Source organism: Lepisosteus oculatus, chromosome 9, assembly GCF_040954835.1.
Source record: "Lepisosteus oculatus isolate fLepOcu1 chromosome 9, fLepOcu1.hap2, whole genome shotgun sequence".
In the NCBI taxonomy this organism is placed as follows: domain Eukaryota; kingdom Metazoa; phylum Chordata; class Actinopteri; order Semionotiformes; family Lepisosteidae; genus Lepisosteus; species Lepisosteus oculatus.
The window spans coordinates 7741341-7761664 of NC_090704.1; the positions used below are offsets into that span (position 1 = coordinate 7741341).

At 37.4% G+C, this 20324-nt stretch overlaps 1 protein-coding gene across 1 annotated transcript in view; it reads right to left on the bottom strand.

Moving 5' to 3' along the window:
- Positions 1-992: 992 nt before the first annotated feature.
- Positions 993-20324, bottom strand: part of nmnat2 (nicotinamide nucleotide adenylyltransferase 2) — a 64398-nt gene continuing 45066 nt past the window's right edge. The window contains exons 4-11 of the mRNA XM_006634631.3: positions 13848-13926; positions 9703-9829; positions 8654-8734; positions 6779-6823; positions 5649-5725; positions 5224-5325; positions 4792-4859; positions 993-3959 (exon numbers count right to left, since the gene is read on the bottom strand). Of these exons, the coding sequence (XP_006634694.1) occupies positions 3857-3959; positions 4792-4859; positions 5224-5325; positions 5649-5725; positions 6779-6823; positions 8654-8734; positions 9703-9829; positions 13848-13926 (682 nt within the window). The 3' untranslated portion in view covers positions 993-3856. The remainder of the gene's footprint in view (positions 3960-4791; positions 4860-5223; positions 5326-5648; positions 5726-6778; positions 6824-8653; positions 8735-9702; positions 9830-13847; positions 13927-20324) is intronic.

Genomic DNA, 20324 nt, shown 5'->3' on the forward strand with positions numbered 1-20324 from the left:
AACAATTGAGATCCAGTTGTGGTTAGGGCTCAGAAACGCTTTTTGTACATAGCAAAGTAACTCTGCCTCTGCAGTGTGCGGAACTGTTATATTGATGTGATTCTTATGTTTTCGGAAACAAAAAACAAAACAAATGGTCCATATTCTGTACCCTGAATCGGACAGTTCATTAATGTGTTTTCAATTACCGCTTTGTCCTCAACAAGTTTGTGGCGACTCAGGACTGAGGCGTACAACGGACTGAAAGTAGGGAGCCTTAATCCATTCTCTAAAATTTGTTTCGGGTCGATTGCATACCACCTAATCTGACATGATTTATTCACTTTTTGCTTCTTGTATGTACTGTAGCTGTTAAACAGTACACATGGTGTAACTTCATGGATTAAAAACTGTACGGGCATTCTGCCCCTAGGAAATGTAAATCTAAATGTTTTTGGTCTTGTTTTTCAACGTGTGTTGCTTTCAAAGGTGTTTGTTGTCAATTGAATTTGAAAATACCAATACAACTGAAACTGTTTAACAAAAATAAAAATAGATTTTTATTTGATACCTGCGTGCGTAGTTTGTAAAACAGACTTGTTGCAGACATTGTTAGGGAAAATAAAATCTCAAGTGCCTAGTAGCTACAGTAGAGAATATGGGTTCTAGAAAGATTATGATCTGTTGTTTTTACATAAATGCAGAGAAGAAAAAACATTTGAAATAAAAACGCGACATCAGTCCCTTTTTTTTAATCTTTTATTAATCTAAACAGAGTCATCACTCTAGAACAAATAGCAGTCATATGTCTTTTTACTAGCCTTTTATTCAATGGGAACAATGTACAGCATATAAAAACAAAACAAAGAAAACCCCAAATTATAATAAAAATAATAAAGATTACACTTTGAAAAACATCCAAAAGTCACATTGTCCAAATGAGAATGAAAATACTGGGCTAAAGGAACAGCCTCATTATAGAACATTAAATTATTGTTGTTTCTTTGTGTGTGTTTAAGAACCTTGAAGGTGAAATGATTTAGCTTCCAGTTTCTGAGATTTTGTAACTGTTGTAAATGAATGGTTTAATTATCTACATTTGTGCTGATAGGCCCGGTCTGCAGACACAAGTGTTTCATTTATATTGTATCCTGTCAAAAATCCCTGCTATACAATCTTATGTCTGTAAATTCTTTTATCAAACAGTCCCTATTTGTAACATACTTACAGAACATAGATACATCCAGAGACAGAAGTAGGAAGTCAGTTGTCATTGGTTTGCATGCTGCTATTTTAAACTGGTCCTACTAAATGGAGGCTGGGTGTTTGTGGGTAAAATGTGTCAGACCTAATTGCAGACTGTAAAGTTTGTACCGAATGAGGAGAATATTGTCTGAATGTTGTTTATCAAACCACATTCCTGCAAATTAAGAGAGAGACATGTGAAGTATATGAGGGAGAGTGGTGAAAAAATAAAGGGGTGTAGATTTGAAAGAGGCAAGGAATATCCATGTGTTGTTTGTCTTCTTACATCTAGGTAGCAAGGTAACTCTGTCGATGACCTTTACTGGCTTTAAATTGTTGCTGTGTATGTACTAGCTTTTAAGCTTCTCTTGAATATTTTAGATGGCTGTTTCAGTAATTGCAAGCCCATTGACTAATCTGGAGTGCAAGTCTAGGTAAACTAAATTTCCCTGTAGTTAAACACATTTTAGTTCTTCTTTTGAATTTGCAATTTTGCACTTTATTATGAATTTCACCCTTTTTCTATGCGGTGTGGAAATCATTAGCTGATAGGAAGTTGTGCTCCCCAACTACTATGGAAACCAAAGGCACATAAAGATCTCTGGGAACATGATCACCAGGATAAGCATTTTTATCACAAAAGACAGTGGAAACAGCGGAGCTGAGGTCTTCTTTTGGAAGACAAAAACAGCATCCAGCGAGTATCGCACTGCTAGGATTTTCAGTATTCTTTACCTGACTCTGCTTGATCTCTGTGTGATACAGCCCCTTTAGTGCTACAAGTCGGCACTCCTGGCTACAGTCAGAGCCCCACCTGGAACTGGCAAGCATAATGTGTTGCGATACTCAGATTTCTGTTCATGCATTACAGAAATATCTCCATTATTTGTGAATTTAATTTTTAAGCTCTTTAGAAATGGCTGGATTTTGTACATTATTTTATACTCACCCAGTTAGTAATTGTCAGCTCTTAAGTAGCTTAGCTTAATGGCTACAGGCCCTATAACACATGGAGCGAATGAAGTCCTGTGGATACACTCCTCCTGAATGCCCATCTGTCAGTGACACTGCTACTTCTCTGCAGAAGAGTAAATGGATTAGAGGAGTGTGTTACAGCATAACTGTATTTGAAGTCATTTGCTAGCTTAGGATCACAATTGGCTAATGATAAATGTGTGGATATGATCATTTTTTACTGCAAGAGCTGGTGTAGCAGCTTTAAAATCATGTTCCTTACAGGGAGTTGTGTTGTTTTTTTTTTTGCCATGGCAAGTATATAAAACTTGCCCAGTTTCATTACATTTTCTGTAGGCTATAATGTGAAGCACTCACCATCAGGATACACCCCCTTGACTTGCTAGAAAGGTATCTTTAAAACCACCGACAATATCCAACTCTGTTATATACTCTTGCAGCCAATCCTGCTTGCATGTTAAAACATATTCATGTTGTATTATTGCAGATGTATGTGTTAAATAGATTCATATTTGGACTTTCAGACTTGGCACAGAGAAAGATATTGCAGGAAGAAAACTGCCCCCTCAGATTATGCCAGCCATTGTTGCTGATATAATTCCATGAGAATGCAACACGTATTCATTTTCAGAATTGTTAAAGGAGTCCCTAGCTGGAAACAAGACCTAAGCCTGATTTCTGGTAAACGTTTAAAAATAATTGCTGCTTTAATTTCTATTTTCTAAGGATAATTAATGTTCATCCTTCAGTGCTCCACTGTTCGTATGTTCTCCACTTTCTTTACAGAAGGTGTCGCGTCTGTTTCCACAATCCTGAAATAGCTAAATCATTGAATGATTGTTGCTTTTGGTCAAAACAAATCATCAATCCGAAATTCAGATAGACTTATTTACTTTGGTTATGTAATGTATGTATTTTTGTTCAATACATTGCCTTCACTAAAGTGAGGAATAATTTAGAAAGTACTGCTTTTTTTCCCTTTATTGTGTGCCTTGCACAGATATTGGATATTTGTACAGTTTTTTTGTGCACTAGCTAAGAGAGAAACCTGTGAAACGATATTTTTTTTTCTCTGGAGCCTGTGAGGAGGACACAGGCGGAGCCTCAGGGGTGGTAGACAGGGAATGGACACTGAAGTGGGAGATGAGTGGACTTTGCGTTTAGCACATCATCGCCTTCTCTTCCCAGCAGTTAGTTGCTAACACATTCACCACGGACTATAGATCTACTTTGCGATTACAGCAGTCATGCTTGGGAAATAAAAAAACGTTAAAAGCATGCAGTCGAAGAAGAACAGTATTAAATGAACAGCAAAGGCCAACAGTGCTACCATTTGGAGAACATTCCTTGCACCCCTGCTGCAAACCCCCCCCAAACCCACCCACACCCCAACCCCCAAACACACACACCCAGCTGCCCTCAGCGCACAGAGAAGATATTTCACTCAACGAGGGCTCCACATATCCGGTGCTGTCTTGTACAGTGTAGTACCTCTGCAGGGCCATTAGTCACTATGATACAGTTAGGAGGGACAGACACTGAAGGCTCCTGTACATGGAAAGCAGTAGAGCAGGAGGAGTATATGTTTTACACAGAGAGACAGAGGAGGAGAGGCAGTCGAGCTCCTCTCTGCAGGGAAGAGCCAAGCTGCGGGGCTCTATCCAGAGGTGTTGATGTAGAGTTGACTTTGCAGGATGTAATCGATGACCGGCTGACTCAGGTAGTCCACCACATGACCATCTCCATGCTGCAAGGCCAGTCTGCAGGAGCAGAACGCAGGGCTGGTCACTCACTTGTGTAAAATGTTCTTTAAAAACGTCCTTAAATGCTGTAATTCTCTTCAATTCATTGAACAGAAAACATTTTGTTTTTTTAAGTAGCATTTGGCAGGCTTATAGTGTCATTTGCAGTGTGTAACACTACATGTTTGCATCCTGGAAGTCACAAATAAACATTGCTTTCAAAGTATGTATATTTTCGTTAGGGCTTGTCGTTTTGAGTTGCTATGCTGCCCGTGCTTTGGACAAATTGTGGAAATTTGTTTTTCACACAGCATGCAAGTGTTGTCCAAAAACCTGCTGACAAGTGAGGTAAATAACTCTGTTATTAAATGAAAACTGGAGGCCAAATTCGGTTACTTGAAGAATCAAACAGATTCCAACACGATTGATTATTGACACCCATCAGCTGTATTCCAATCACAAATAAAGGCAAAAAATACTTGAAATTAAGGACAACAAATCTTTGTCAATAACTGATTATTGTATAAATGTGAACAGTCATGAAAACGTCAAGCCCTAATTAAGGTTTAGAAATATTTATTTTAATCCAATAAATGAGAGCTTGACAGAAGGGTTATGTTTTGTTCTCTATTAAAACTTCATTTATTTGTTATTTTCCTTTAAGTAGAGACTTTCAAGTGAATAGTAAACTCTAATGCAGTGATTAAAACCTATCAATTAAATGCTGTAAAATGGGAATAAGATTTTGGAAATTTCATGTAAATGTTGGTGCATTAAGCTAATGTCATACAAGTAACAACTGTTAATTTGACAGTATCTCATATTTATTTGCAAATGCTTTTTGGCCTACCTGCTTTTGGTAGAACTGACAACACTCATTGGGTGGTTCATGTCGTCCTTTACCACAATAATATTATCCTGGAAAAAAAAGAGTAGTTGTTATATTTAGTTATTGTACCAGCAAGCATGAAGCCAGCTTTCATAAAGTTACATTTGGAATTTCTCCATTTGGGTGTTTACCTCATGTTTTGGTACTGACGGTTGCTGCGCATGGTTAGGTTTTTTTATCATTTTAAAATGAATATTTTTTTAATAGTTTAATAATGTTATATAATTGCTCTGTATTGAAATTAAATAGCCATTTCTACATGTTCTGCTTATCCTTATGAGGTGTGAACCCATTAACTGTGACTTGCCAACAGTCATTAACAGTAAAACCCCAGCTGATGTAAATTTTGCTGCCTACTTGTTGTACTTGTTTGGGGAGACTTGACCATCCCACCTTGTACTTGCGGAGGATTGAAGAGTGGTTCATGATCCTTTCTGTGTCAGTGCCATCACGAGGGACCACGACAATCCCGAAATCTCCTACAATCACCTCCATCTGCAACACAAATACATATACAGTAGGGGGAAGAGAAATGTTTTCCAACTTGTCATACGTTTAGAAACTTCTCAAAATCCATCTGACAGTGTTGGTTTTTTTTCCCTTTTCTTTTCTCATCCTCAAGGAGAATGAAACTGGACAGAGTTTTCACCCTTGAGTCTCCCCGTTTTTACTCCCCACGTTTTCCTCTTCATAACAAGTCAGGCTTTGATGACCAGGAAAGGCGATTGAGTCCAGCTGCCCGGACAGACCACCGCCCTCTGGAGATGGTGAGCACTGCAAGTATCTAGATTTTCTAGGAGCCTTGTAGAGTAACTCACATCACTCTCGTTCCACAACCCAGGGATACAGAAAGACTCCAGCAGGTCACTGCCACACAACAATAGGATCCGCAGCTCTACAAGACAGAAATAGGGCAAAGAAGTGATAAATAAAGCATTTCATACTGTAAATTGGGTGATTCTACAGTTAGTAAGCATTGCAATTTGGATACAGGTAGAGGACCAGATGTTCCACTTTAAGGAGAGTCTTTCTACAGGTAGTGCTCTCTGTGTGTGATGTCAGTATTTGAGGGAATACGTTCCTCTTTGTGCTATTTGTTTATTTATTTGTTTATATATCACCACATTACATTTGTCCACCGTGCAGTTTTCAATTCAATCTTTTTCATGACCTGTTCAATCTTATCAGCACTATACTAGGTAGTCACAAGTACACATTGATGACCCCACAGCTGTACTAGAGTACCTGGAGGTTTCACCTGTTAAAGCTCAGTGTGGTTGGAAATTCTAATTAATGTACTGTATGTATGCGAAAACCATACTTCTACAGTAAATAGAAATGCCTAAAAATGAAAAAACATTTTTCCATAAGATGCATCAGAGTTTGAGTAAGGGACAATTTATCATGATAAATAAGATTGTTTTGGAGAATATATATTATTGGTCAGAAACAAAACCAGCTGAACCACATCTATACCAGGAGTGTTTACTGGAAAGCAGTGTTAATAGTAAATGACGCTTCAGAGTCCCTAGTGTTAGAAAAAAGTCATTCATTCAGAGTGCCTTTACTCTTTTAAACTATGATGCATGAGCCCCTTCACAGCATTGCATTGGCAGCATATACAGTATATCAGGTGGGGAGCTGCGTCAGCATGCGTAGGTTGAAAGGGAACAAGTAATAGGTTTATTCCATGCTATTCCATATACAGTATATGCACACAGGTCACACTTGAATCTTATGTTTTTGCACTATATTGTATTGTATGGTATTATTTATCTTACATTGATCATATACGTCTGTAAAATCAATTGAAGGTTTTTGCGTATTCTGTAGGCCTAAGGAAAATTTCCACTGTGTAAGGATAATAAAGTAGGTTTGCAGAAGGATTAGAACTCATCTGCAAATACTGTGGTCTTTTTATACTTTATATAACAAGAAGTGCACTCACCAATCTCTTCATATCTCATTGCAGTGCCCAGGTTTGCATTCTCATCTGTAACATTAAATACATGATATACCCTGCATAAGTATGTACATAATCACCCAACCAGACCTATGGCACACCTGAAGAAGGCTCCACAGCCGAATAAGAAACAAGTACTGGACCAAAGTATTGCAGTGAACTGGACAGGAAGAGACAGGGGTGCTTTCTGTGGTCTAGCACCAAGTCTAGTAGCATCAGTGCTTTCTTTAAAAAATCACTTTAATACATTACGTTTGTAGTGGCTATCCTCTGATGTGTCTGTATTCTCATGCAGGATTTGTTAACTGATTTTTTTGGTATTATTAGTCTCTAAGACAATGGTTTCCACCTCAGATGACTTTAATAAATAAAAAAAATTAAATAGAACAGTTGCTGGTTTGTCATTGCCAAAGATTTTCCTTAAAAGCTTTATTCACGAAGTTTTGCCTTCACACTCCTAATGGGGATGTGGCAGTGTGTGCCCATCCATTCATTTTAATTTGGATTAGCAGCAGGGTTTTTCTGTGTGCGACTCTGTCTCTCAGCAAACAGCCCCGAGCAATTACCAGCTAATCATCTCTCAGAAAGGGCCCAGTCTGTGTGGAGCATTGCCAAGCCTGCAATAGGGCTCTGCACTCCGTTATGCATTTCTCATGCAAATTGCTTCCCCGCCTGTAACATCTTGATAATGAGGTTCAAAGCATTTGACACATTGCTTTAAAAATTATATACAAAAAAATGTGCTCTGCTGGTGGCATGGAGTTTTTTTTCTGCCAGTGTGATAATCAGTTAGTCTGTCTTTGGCTAAAGACTGATGGGTCAAACTGTGATGAATGTGATGTCTGTGGATTTCCTTTGCTTTCCTTGATGTTGTAATTTCTGGCTTGCTGAATGGTATTGATCTCTTTTGACCTTGGAGGGACATTACTGTACATGACTTTAGAATTGGTACAAGAACAGAGCCTTTTAATTTACTGCATCTGCTTAGGATGGTGTCTTCCATGTAGAAGTGCCAGAGTGCAACCTGTGCTGTATTATATCACAGAATTACTTTTAATCCTAAATGGCACCTGGGTTGTCTATAAATACATTTCTAAGTGGGCCATTGCTAACATTTATGATGCTGAGTCAATCTCCATTAAAATAGAAAATGTTTGCCTCCATGTTTTCTTTAAACCATGCATATAATATGGAATACGACAACTGAGAGGAGAATGATTGAAGAGAGGTTGTGTATAACCAACACTTGTGATTCGTTAAAGGTAAAGACTTTAAAGTTAGAATATAGAAAGTTAGAAGTTAGAAACTTAGCTAAATTTAGAGATTCCTTTTTCAAAGCTGCTGAATACATCAGGGAGACATAAGTGTTCAAAAGCTAGCAGCTATTGTACAGTATATCACCCTGCAACTCTCAACTGGCAGCCCACAGAAGCTAAGAAGGTGTGAGCCTGGTCAGTACCTGGATGGGAGACCTCCTGGGAAAAACTAAGGTTGCTGCTGGAAGAGGCGTTAGTGGGGCCAGCAGGGGGTGCTCACCCTGCAGTCTTTGTGGGTCCTAATGCCCCAGTATAGTGACTATCTGTGGTCATTAAAAATCTCAGGCCATTTCTCGAAAAGATTAGGGTTGGCCCTTACCAATCATGGCCTCCTAATAACCCCCATCTCTGAACTGGCTTCATTACTCTGCTCTCCTCCCCACTGATAGCTGATGTGTGGTGAGCGTTCTGGCGCACATTGGCTGCCATCATATCATCCAGGTGGGGGTTACACATTGGTGGTGGTGGAGGGGAGTCCCCATTACCTGTAAAGTGCTTTGAGTGCTATATAAGTATAATTAAGGAAGATCTACTTCTTACTTACCCACAAAGGTGAAGCGCTCAATGTGGGGCCGGACACAACAGATCTTTCCCAAGCTCTCACTCACCTTCCCCAACAGTTTAACTGCAGAAGAAAATCATGGCAGAGTTAGTGGACAAAGTGGAACTCTTATCAAAGAAAACAGTACAGCAGAGGCCTCCACATTTCTGCTTTCTGGAACTCGTAAAATACAATAATGACACACTGCCCCTACCCTCCCATCCAAACAAATTAATAATACTGATGCAGACACATTCAAGAGTTTTATCATGTTGCATTATCCTTCATACCGGCACACTCCACAAAACAGATTTTGAAATAAAAGTGGGTGTGATTCAACAATAAATCCTATTTCAAAGGAAAAGTAATATAAGGCAATACTAGAGGTTAGCATCGGCATCCTTTAGCATTGCATCTTCCATGTAAAGAAATAACATGAAACATTCATAAGTCAAATGTAATCTAATCGTTTAGTATATTGTGTGTGGAGCCTGTTTTGACTTGGTAAATGTACATTAGAAATATCCTAAATGTAATACGATAGATAAATGTATATGCTGCAGCAGTTAAAGGGTTTAATACTGTATATGCTACCAAGAAAAATCCAAAGAATATTTCTTCATAGCTGTTTGATAGTTAGATGTTTACAAAGTACAGTTACTCTCTTGACCAGAGATTGTGAGCACCTACTAAGACTGCAAAAAAGCAATGTATAGTTTTTAGATGATGCGTTAACTCTTAAAGATGTTCAGCAGACAGCAGGATATGTTTAACTCATGCTATTCTGGCTGTATCAATACAGTACAATTTGAAGTACTTTTTGAAATATTTAGAAATTAGTGTTGTAAGACCTGTGTAACCTGCTGGGTTGGAGCTTTCAAGGACTATGGCTGGAGACCTCTTCACTAGCTGAGCATAGGCATGTACTGCACATCTACTACTTTTCTGACTGTGGAGATCTGCCTTGGAGAATGCTGATGTCTTTGTGGTGTCCAATACCCCTATTACTTTCAGAGTCCATCTCTTAGAAGGGAAAGACGAGAGGAACTCACTGGCAGTAGGCTTGTTGCTTGTATTGTTGCTGTTCTGATAGATGGGGCGTGTCTCATTCTGTGGCTGTCCAATCACTGGAGTCGTTGAAGGAGAATTCACATTAGATAGGATGCAGCCCGTCACCCTCTAGGGAACAAGAGAGACACAAAATGAATTTTTTATCAGCTTCAACACCAAAGCTGAATTGCGCAAAGCTGTGAAAGCAATTAAGAGGCCACCTTTTTATAAATTCAGGCAAGGTGTTGAGAAACTGTTTGCAGTGTAAATTTCCAAAGTGTAGCCTATGAAATGATTTGTGCCTACTTCTGGCTTCTTTTGAACCTGTTCTCTGATACATTTGAGATGATCTGAAGTTCAATTCCACTTGCTTTTGCTCTTCTGTAAGTCAATCCTGTCCTCTAAGGACCACCTATTGGTTTCTGTGAATCTCCCTCTCTTTAGACTTACAGTCGGACTCCAAAAGGTGCCCATTTCTGTCAAATTCTTGTAAAGGTGATGTGATTTCCACTTGGGGAGCACTGTGCACCAGAGACCCATAATTTATCTCAAGATCCAGAACGGGACAAAATCTTTAATGAAAAGCATTCATTTTTTTCTTTTAATTCCTTGGACTACCTGGCATTAATGGGAAGAATTTAAGGATATACTATCACATCCTGTAAAAAATACAATGTCTTAAGGATCTGTAACAATGATGTCAATGTTATCCCAAAAAGTGTTTATTTCAAACCTCCTCTTCCGCATCTCCAATAACGACACTTTACCGTGGGAGGGATCCAACCTGCATTTTGTCTTGCAGCCCTGCTGTGACTCAGAAACTTTTTGTTGGCATCATTCAGTATTTCTTCATGGAGGTGAAGAAAATGATTTAGGAACTCCTAAGAACAGTCTTTATGTTCGGTAATCTTGCAAAAGTGCATGCCAGTATGTCATCGGTATGGCTCAATGATGTGCTGAGAAATACTTAGGCTCCGTGCCTCTGAGATGAGGTGGGCAATTTGTCTGCTCTCACTAAACCCTTAAACAAACCTGGGCTGGGCAAGCCTGCCCCATTTCTCAACAGAAAATCAGATGGCAGAAAAAGAGCAGCCTTGTGAATTGAAGGACTGGAATAAAATGCATTATCAGTAATAAAAAATGATACTCTTAATTTGTATTCTATTGCAGTTTCAAATGAGGAGCACCAGGTGATTGCATTTATCTTATCAACTGGCTTACAATTTACTGTGGTCTTTAATAAGTCATTTTCCAAGCCATTTCATTTACCTAAAGCAGAGACTATGAGAATCCCTACAACTTCAACCTCTTGCTTTTATTTATTCTTTTGTCCAACCATTTTGAGATTCCTCATCCCAAAGTCAGAATGACATTATTATAATAGAGATATTATGTGGAGAGGGGAAAAAAATGACTTCTACTATACACTTTTGCAATTACATTGTTAATCCCACCAGGAAAGGTACAGCAGTTAATGGCTAGCAATTATATTTTCCATTTGCTATGAGAATATGTATTTGTTATCTGGATTTACTGGAAAATGCATGAAAAGGATGGAGCAACACTAATTCATTTAGGCTCATGTGGGTTTGAAGAGGTGACAGGCAAACATTAATGCAAAGACCATACATACTGTATTACGGGATTTTATTCTGTGTATAACTTAATTGCTTTCAAGGGATTTTCAACTTTATTTCACTCTCGCTGAATGATTCATTAAATAAACCTTCCTTATACCAGTTGAGTTTATGAACAGAAGCTTTATAAGTTTTCAACAAAAACACTTACTTTGCAGGAATTCTGAATTGCCTAAATTAGTTTTATGCAAGGTACACAGAAAACTCTCAAGAATATCATGAGAGGCTAAGTAAAAAGGCAATCTCCAGGCAATTAGAGTTAAATTAATGAGATGCAAATTAAGTGTGAAATACGAATAAACCTAACAAAGCTTACAGTAATCCTCAACCATTTTGAACAGCTATAAACCAATTTCTCCAGGCAGTGAGACTCTCTTTTGAGAGCAACATCAATGAGCTACAAAGAAGGTTAAAGGCAGCTCAGAAATGAAATGCACTCTTAATTTAACCATTGCCCCGGGCCTCTTATCCAATCGATGTACAGCTTTCTAAACCTTTGAGAAGACATCTAAATAATAATTTGGAGTGACTGTATTTTCAGTCCTTATATCTCTCAAGAGGAAGATGATCTAAGATGTCTGAATCATATTAGTGTACTGGGGTAAGTAACCTTCTGCTTGGTCAGAAAAATGTTTTGTTTTAATTTTTTTCTCAAAAACATTCCTTTAATCATTGTTATCTTCTAATTAACCAGGATAGATCCTATGAACAGGATCAGTTATAAATGCATCTTTGACATGGTTTACTTTAGTTAAATTTTTGCTTACTGTCACTTGCTGAAGGTTTCACAGAAAAGTACTGTTTTGTATACTCTGGGTGTTAAGAGAGAGAGAGGACCGCATGATGGTAAATCCCAGTACAAGCTGTGGGTTAAATCCTTCTCAGTTAACATGCGTTCATCAGGAAAAATCTGGGGATATCAGGCAAGACTTGGAGTATAAATTCCGGATTGCCAGATGATCAGCTTCAAAAGCAGCCTATCCTGGGACGACTTAACAGAAAGGGAAATGAGTTCCATTCCTCTGAATCTGCTTTACACTGCCAGATCAATTGCAGGAACGGAAAATAACAAGGATACAATTATATTGAGTCTAGATCCCAACCGTATCCAAAACAGCATGAAGATGGGGAGGATTAGTTTATAAAAACAATGAAGGGGGTAAAAGATATTTTACAGGTTTATTAGTAAAGGGCTTAATTAATAAAATATCCGCTTTTCCACATACTGTATATACTGTGGGGGGCAGGTGCAGTATCAGTTTTGAAACCATTGTGGTAATATCATTAGGGTGCTTTAACATCGATTTATTGATAAAATGACAAGTGATGCATCCATAGATCTTGCTAAAGAATATTTTTTTTTTTTGCCGAGTTGGTTGCAACCGGCTCAACAATAAATTCTGTTACATCCAGATATAATTTACGCAGAAAAATCACAGATAATTTTACAGAGGAAGATTGTTTACCTCGTGAGTTGCAAAATGCAAAGCTCTTATGGTAATGACACTCCAAGGAAAAAGACATTTAAAAACTTGAATATGTGGGATTTCAAACCGAACCCTGTACTGTATATGATGTGCAGTGGAGGATTAAAGTTTATACTGTGTGTTGCTCAGATGTATAACTTATCATGGTTCGATACACAATGTGTTACTTTCAATGTCATGGAGGTAAAGTAAACTGTAATGACTGACAGCCTTCCTTACAGAAGGGTATTTAAAACTGTTTTTTTTTTTGCATACCTGACTCACACTGAGACAAGCTGGTGCTTGGGAAAGTATTTCCTTAGAGAAATTTATTCAGGCATAGTGTGTCCCTTTTTTCCCATATTTAATTAAAAAATATTTACTCTGCCATATTCATAAACATTGTGTTACATGGCTTGAAACTGTGAAAAAGTGTGTATCTTAGATGAATGAACTCAATTAACATTCACAGTTTATATCACCACAAGATGCTGCAAGTCACATTCTGCATATTTAGAGACTGCATCAGTGTAGAGAGCATTATTGAAAGGCACAGTAGTAAGATAAACTGTTAAATGTGAATCAAAGTGTTCTAATTTCCAAATAAGGATGAAGTCTGCTTATATTGTCATTGACAGAATATTGGCGATCCATCATGGAAAAGTGAATGGAGGTCATTTCTGTCTGTTGATACTTTAAAAATAATTGTGGTTTATATAATCAAATCTTACTGAGGAGTGGGCAAGGAATTGTAATAGGTTTTTTTTCGTATTGTCCATGAAATCATTGCTCTTAATGGGATGGAAGAAGACGCAGGGATTTCATTCTGAAAGCAGTGGAAGATTTATTTGCATACAGAATGTCTAAGGAGGTGAACACACGCAGAGTTTAGGAGCTTTTCTGGATAATGGATGTGTTAGCCAGCATATCTGCATGAACAAGCCAAATTGGGCAACCTTAAAGCTAAAGAATGAGAAAAAAAGCGTTGCAGCTGAAATTTACTAATTTCCCCCGGTAATGTGGGCCAACAGAGCTTCAGCCTACCTTCATGAGGTCACGGTGGTGCTCCAACACACTGCAAGTGGTCTGCCAAGTATCCTGATAACATTCCCAGGGGTCCACCCTTGAGAGAGAGAGAGAGGGAGGGGTCACTTTCGATTGTCAGTATCCTGGATAATGAGTATTTCACTGCTATCCCACCTGCTGTAACTGTCTCTGTGGGCATCTTTTACTTCTGCTCACATGCCAATATTCGTTTATGCAAGATCCAGCACGTGTGTGTGTGTGTGTGTGTGTGTGTGTGTGTGTGTGTGTGTTATTTAATGACAGACATCAATCACAACTCAGATCAGAGCATTCTGAACCCAATCTTGCAACTGTAAGACATTCTGGTGGACAATAATAAGGGTTTGCGTGGAGAGTCTCTCTTGTACTGCTTTATCGAAGTAACTGAAGCATTGGGCTCCTGCTGAGATCAAGAGAAAGACAGCAGAACATATGGGACGCGATATTGTCAGAAGTAATATTGTAGTCTTATGTCATCTCCTCTTAAAGCTTCTTATTTTCTGTAAAACTTGACTGCACACATCCTTCCAGTTCTGAATAAATTATCAGAAGTCTCTTCCAGACTCCCCTGAAGTTCACATTTTAAATCTTAAAAGCCTTATGTATAAAGCACCCAATAAATGAATATTTAAAGTGTAATAGATTTTTTCTCTTAATTTAATTTTTGCTGCTTATTGGGTAAATTAAAGTATGCACTTGAGTTAATTTCCAGTTTTCTGCCTGGGCCGTTTCAAATGCAATTACATAATGTATTTCCTTTGTTTATTTTATTGGACACACCAATCTACAGAAAAAACGGTGTCAGACTTACTCTTTCTATAAACTGGATGTTTTGGTAAGAGTAACATTTTCTTTTCAAGAAAGAAAAGGTGATAGCATTTGGTTTAGTCAAATGTCACATTTTAAGCATTTTCTTGAAGGAAATATGCACCTTTAAGAACAATATGAAAATGAATCCCAAATGCCCTGCTCTTTCTGAAGAATCGGTCTTTATTCACAGAGCAAAATGTGGAAGGTTCTGAAAGTGCCCAGTGAACTATGAAGTCCTTCACAGAATCTCCCTCTGCCAGTTACCAAGGCAACAGTGAGAATCCTGGTTTCCTGTTGTGCTTCACAAAAATGATTAATTCATCATTAGATTGTAACATTATTGTTTGGTACTGGGCTGTGTGCAAACGGGAACTGAATTTTTAAAAATTCTTTCTGCTGTGTGCTTAAAATAAATCCTTCTAAGCTTATTTTTCTTGCAAATGGAAAACTTAAATTGTCATAAGATGACCCCTTTTTTGTTTTATCGATAGTACAGCAATTTATTGATAAATTGAAACATTCACCTATTTTCATCAAATACTTGCACTGTGCTACCCTATTAGGAGGTCACTATTCCAGGGGTCCTCTATCTATAATGGTACCTAATCCATCATTGAGCAGCCCGGTTTCTAAGTTTGGCCCTCTATGTAGGTGTGAATATGTGCAGTGTTATTCCCTGTCCAGTCTTTCTAGAAAATCTCCTAAACTTTGAACTCAGCATGAAATGTGTTTCATTCTCTTCAAGCAGACACACATTTGCTCATAGTCTAATATATCGGAAACCGCTCTCCTACTCTGGCTTTTGATCGTTTTGGTTTTGACCTTTCCTATGTTTATATTGTTATATACCGTACCTGCAAGGTAAAGGCACTTAGCATATCAAGCCAGTTTAGAGTGCTGTGTATGTAAATGTGAAGAAGATTGTGCTCCTCTTCTGTGGCCACACCTCTGTCTCCAGGTCAGCGTTCTGTACTTACCTTATCAAAAGCATCAAACACAATTGAAAACTGGGGGGTTTTCTGGAACAACTTTCACGAAGTGCCTTGCTCAAGGGTAAAATGGCAGTGTCTCGACAAGGATTGGAACCCACAATTTTCCAGAGTCTGCAACCCTCACCCTGGCGCCACACTGCTCCAGAAAGTAAGATGCCTTGGGGCTCTGGACATTTATTAATCCCAGTATTCAAAATATTTCTGCCTCTTCTATGCTAATACTGCTTAATACAGAAAGTTTTCCTCCTACTGCCTGAGAAATGTTCTTAACTTCTTCCTTAGTGAACTCCAGACCAGAGTACTCATGTAGTACATCAGTCATTTCCTCCTCATTGTCTAGAGATCTCCCATCACTGTCCCAGATAAATTTTACTTTATCCTTAATGGTCCTTTTGCTGTTCTAGTAGTGAAAGAAATGTTTTTAGCTGTCATTGCAATATTCCTTCCCATCTTTCTTTCGGCTACTCTCTTTTCTTACCTGTGCTTGGAATTAATCGCTCATCTTTTCTTTAACTGCATCTTGTGCTTTTCTAATAATTTTTATTAAGTGCTTTTTTTCCTCTGTTGATTTGTTCGGCCATTTGTGGACGCTGTTTTTTTTTAGCTTTTGTTTTACTCACTTATGACATAAATGTGTTTTGTGCTTCCATTTTTTTAAATGTTTTAACCTGTTGCAGAACATACGGATATGGAAAAGATTCCATATCTATTCTCTCCTATTCTACTCCTCTTGAGCTACGTCCAATTTCTTCCTGAAAAAGCTTTCTGAAATTGTAAGCTTTAGATGAGAATTAATCTAAAAACATACAGTATCCAAGTATACTTCAAAATTTGCCATATTATGATTGCAGTTTCCTGATGGTTTTCTCATCTCTGTTTGCCTCTCTTGATCAATACAAGAATTTCCTCTTTAGGTTGCTACAACAAACTGGGTAAGACATTAGTAATTAACCATGTCTTTAACTTCCCATATTTAGGAATCATTTGGTTGTATGTTATACACAGACATCTCTTAATGGTTAGCAAATGAGGAATTAAAATACTGCTATCATCAACAATGTACAAATCAAAACCCTTATCCCCACACAATCTTGCTTTAAAAATTGTTTTCAAAGGCCATGTTTTCTGACAAATTTAGACCGTTTTGGTGCTTTTTTATTTTCTTTAGTACTGAATAAATAGATTGTATTTTTATACTACCCTGTGATATTTTTAAAGACATGTTTAATGATATCTTTAGTTTTGCATTTATAGCAATGCTGTAATTCTGTTGTTGTCATACTATGACAAAATGTTAGCACACCTGTATCCGAGTTTGTGGGCATTGTTGGCATACATTGCAGGGAGAATATTCATGATCACTTCAAACATGTACAGTTATTGACAGCATTTTGTTTCTGCTTGAACAGAGCTGTTAAAAAAATCTATTCTTCATGCATGAAAATTGTATAAAACAGTCTTGGTTTCTGGGGAAATATATTGGCTTAAATGTATACAGTACATTAAGCAGCACAAGCATAAAGACATTTTGAGAAATTTCTTCAATTCTATATGATGTGATCCCACATCAATTTCACTGTGAGTTAAAAAACATTCTTGAACTATAGTACAAAGTATTTATTCTCTTAACTATAAGTCTAAATTAAGATAAGACCAGATATCTGTTTTTTCAGACTGAGAATAAATTTTGCAGGTGCAACAACAGGATTTTATTCTTCCTATTTACTTAAACCTATGTATTCCACATGTACAGTAAGGTGATCCAATGCATTTCTAAAATTTCATCCGTTTTAGAATCCCTAAGCTTCTAATGAAATAATCTCATGAAATAATGCTACATTTTTCTGCTAGACTGCGTACATCATTCATTTGCTTGTGGCACAGGCTGCTCTTTTGCTATTTATCATTTGGTGTACATGAGCAATCTCAGATCTGCTGTGAATTATTGATGGGCCACGTTTTGATTAACCAAGCATACATCTGAGGAAGTACAGTTCAGTATGCTGCCCTGAGAAATCTTTCCTTTATGTGTTTTGTCCCCCCTGTTTGCTTTTGACAGACCTGATCTATTTGTAAAATATTTTTTAAAAAATCAACTCTGAGGAGCCATAGTGCTCAGTCATAGTTCAAAAAAACAGTTTTTGGATAATTTGCATATAAATCATTCAGAATACAATATTTATACATTCAATGCATAGGTTTATACTGAATGTTTCCCTTTTTAAAATGATTTCAATTATGTGCCATTTGATTTTACTTTAAAGTAATATTAAAAGCCTTGCAAATCCTACTGTCTCCTGTAAAACATAAATGAAAAACTCAGTGTCACACAGAGAATGTCTCTCCTCAGCCAAATCATTCTCATAAAGCTTTGCTGGGGATTTGCTTTGTTGAGAATTTATTCTCAGATGGCCTCATTAGCATTACAAAAAATAAACTCAATAATGCACATTTTAAAGCAGAGCTAAAATTCCAGTTGTGATTTATCAGTGAGTCATCCATGTAAATTAGAACCACAGTTAATTAAAGCTGAGAATAATTATATTTAATTACCTTAATTAGAAAGTGGTAATGGTGGAAGGGTACATCAGTTTGCTTTACTTCAGATGCTGATGGTAAATTTTTGCACATTTTGCTGTCTACAGAAACTTGTGTTCCATAGCCCCTTAACCTTACATAAAAACAATAATAAATATAAATTTGGTTTTGAAGTTTGAATGAGATTTGAAGCTTTCTTTAGATCTACTTAAGGTTAGTTATTCTATGCAGTCAGCAGCACAGGTGTGTTCTTAATGTTACATGAGCTGCCATTCAAACAGAAGCCAGAATTGTACTGTAGCAATCCCTGCTGATAAGCCTTTTCCTGAATGTGAAAAAGGAAATTGTCAGTCTGCATGAAATTTTCCAGTGGTTTCACAGACCTTAGTTATCACTAATTTTGGACTTCATAATATTAATTTAGCTATCAAATATGTAGATTTACTTTTTAGGTATTACTTTGTATGTTTTAGGGTTTTTAAACACATTGAAATGTCACTGTGGTTGAAATTCATAGAACATTTAAAAAAATATATTTTAAAAAAGGGGAAATAGTTAATATACATAATTCCAGATACATTTTGTGTGGGAAAAATTATTTTCTGTACCTAGCTTTTTGTGAGTTGTCTTGTGACTTCTTCTTGACAAGTGAAATTCCTCACATAGGTTGTTCTGTGAATTGGAAAGGGATTTTCCACTCTCCTGACATTTTGATCGAATTGGTTTGTAAATGACTTTCCAGGCATCTTACAACACAATGCTGTCACACATTACATTAATCACACAGATTCCCTGGTTAGTAGTGCCAGCAGAGTAAGGAACTGTAACTATAAGCACTCAGAGGAGAATCCTTCAGAATTAAATGATTCTCAGTTGCCTCTGTGTTGCACACAATTCCACTGGGTGTTGTAATCTGTTTTATCAAGACAAGTGTCTCCTTGTGGAAGGTTAAATCGCTTGATATTTTCTGTTCCTACACTGGATTTGGAGAATTTTGTAAACTATGTGTCGTAGAAAAGTCGGACAACAAGAAATAAATACTCTTAGTGGGGAACACACACTATGGAAGGAATAAATGCAGAACACATCTTGTTTACTTCACCTGATGCGGTAATATGAGTATTAGAAAATCAGGGACTCTTCACTAAGGCTCATTTTTAGTTCTGCTCACAGTCTTGGAAATAAACTTTGCTTGCTGTGGAAAGCAAGCAGGATATGGAAAAAGATCCATTTCGCAATTAAATACAACAGCCTAAGAACAAGAACAGATGGAAACTGGGTAGTTTTTGCCTGCCTAATTATTGGAAAACTTCCTCGGTTGATCTTTTGTTCATTGCATCTGTTCATGTGTTTAAACATTCTGCACTTTCTCTTTATTTGTCTGCAAAAGAAAAGTCATTGTTGGTTTTTATTATGTGGCAGTAACATACAGTAGTCTAGGGGATTGATTTTGTTGCGGACATATTTTGTGTGTATGTCAGCTTAGGAGCCGTGTTCTAATTCATTCTTGGAGGTTATCCGGAAGATGTTCAATGTCTTTCTCAGCAAGGAAGATTTTTTTTGGTTTGTTTTATGAGTCATGAGTTATAAAATACCCTTCCTTGCATAGGATGCAGAATTCGGGCCATTCTACAGTAGCTACTTAATAGGATTGACGTGACACTGAGGTGGTGGTATAGCTTTTACATCTTGGGTAGCCGCAGTTCAGATTATTGCGCTCAATGGGGAGTGCTTGGGTGTTTACTGAAATAATATTCTAACACTGGAAGGAAGTGGAGTGGAACAAGGAGCCAAACCTGGATTGTTAGCACTGTCAGGCAATGCCATTCTATCATCACCACAAGTGCAGGAAAGCATGACAAGTGCGTAGTTGACTGATTTATGCATCCAGCCTCTCCGAGCTGTGTCAAGAATATGTACACGATCATATTTTGCTCAACCAACTGTGCCAGTGTGTGTCTATTTTTATGCCATGTTAGTACCTCCATGCATATACAGTATATCACTTTTTTGGTATTTTCCTAAAAATCAGAAAATAGATCTTTCCTAATAGGTCAAACCACATTCGGACACATTACTGTGTTTTTATAATTAATCCCAGTGTATCCTTGTCTCC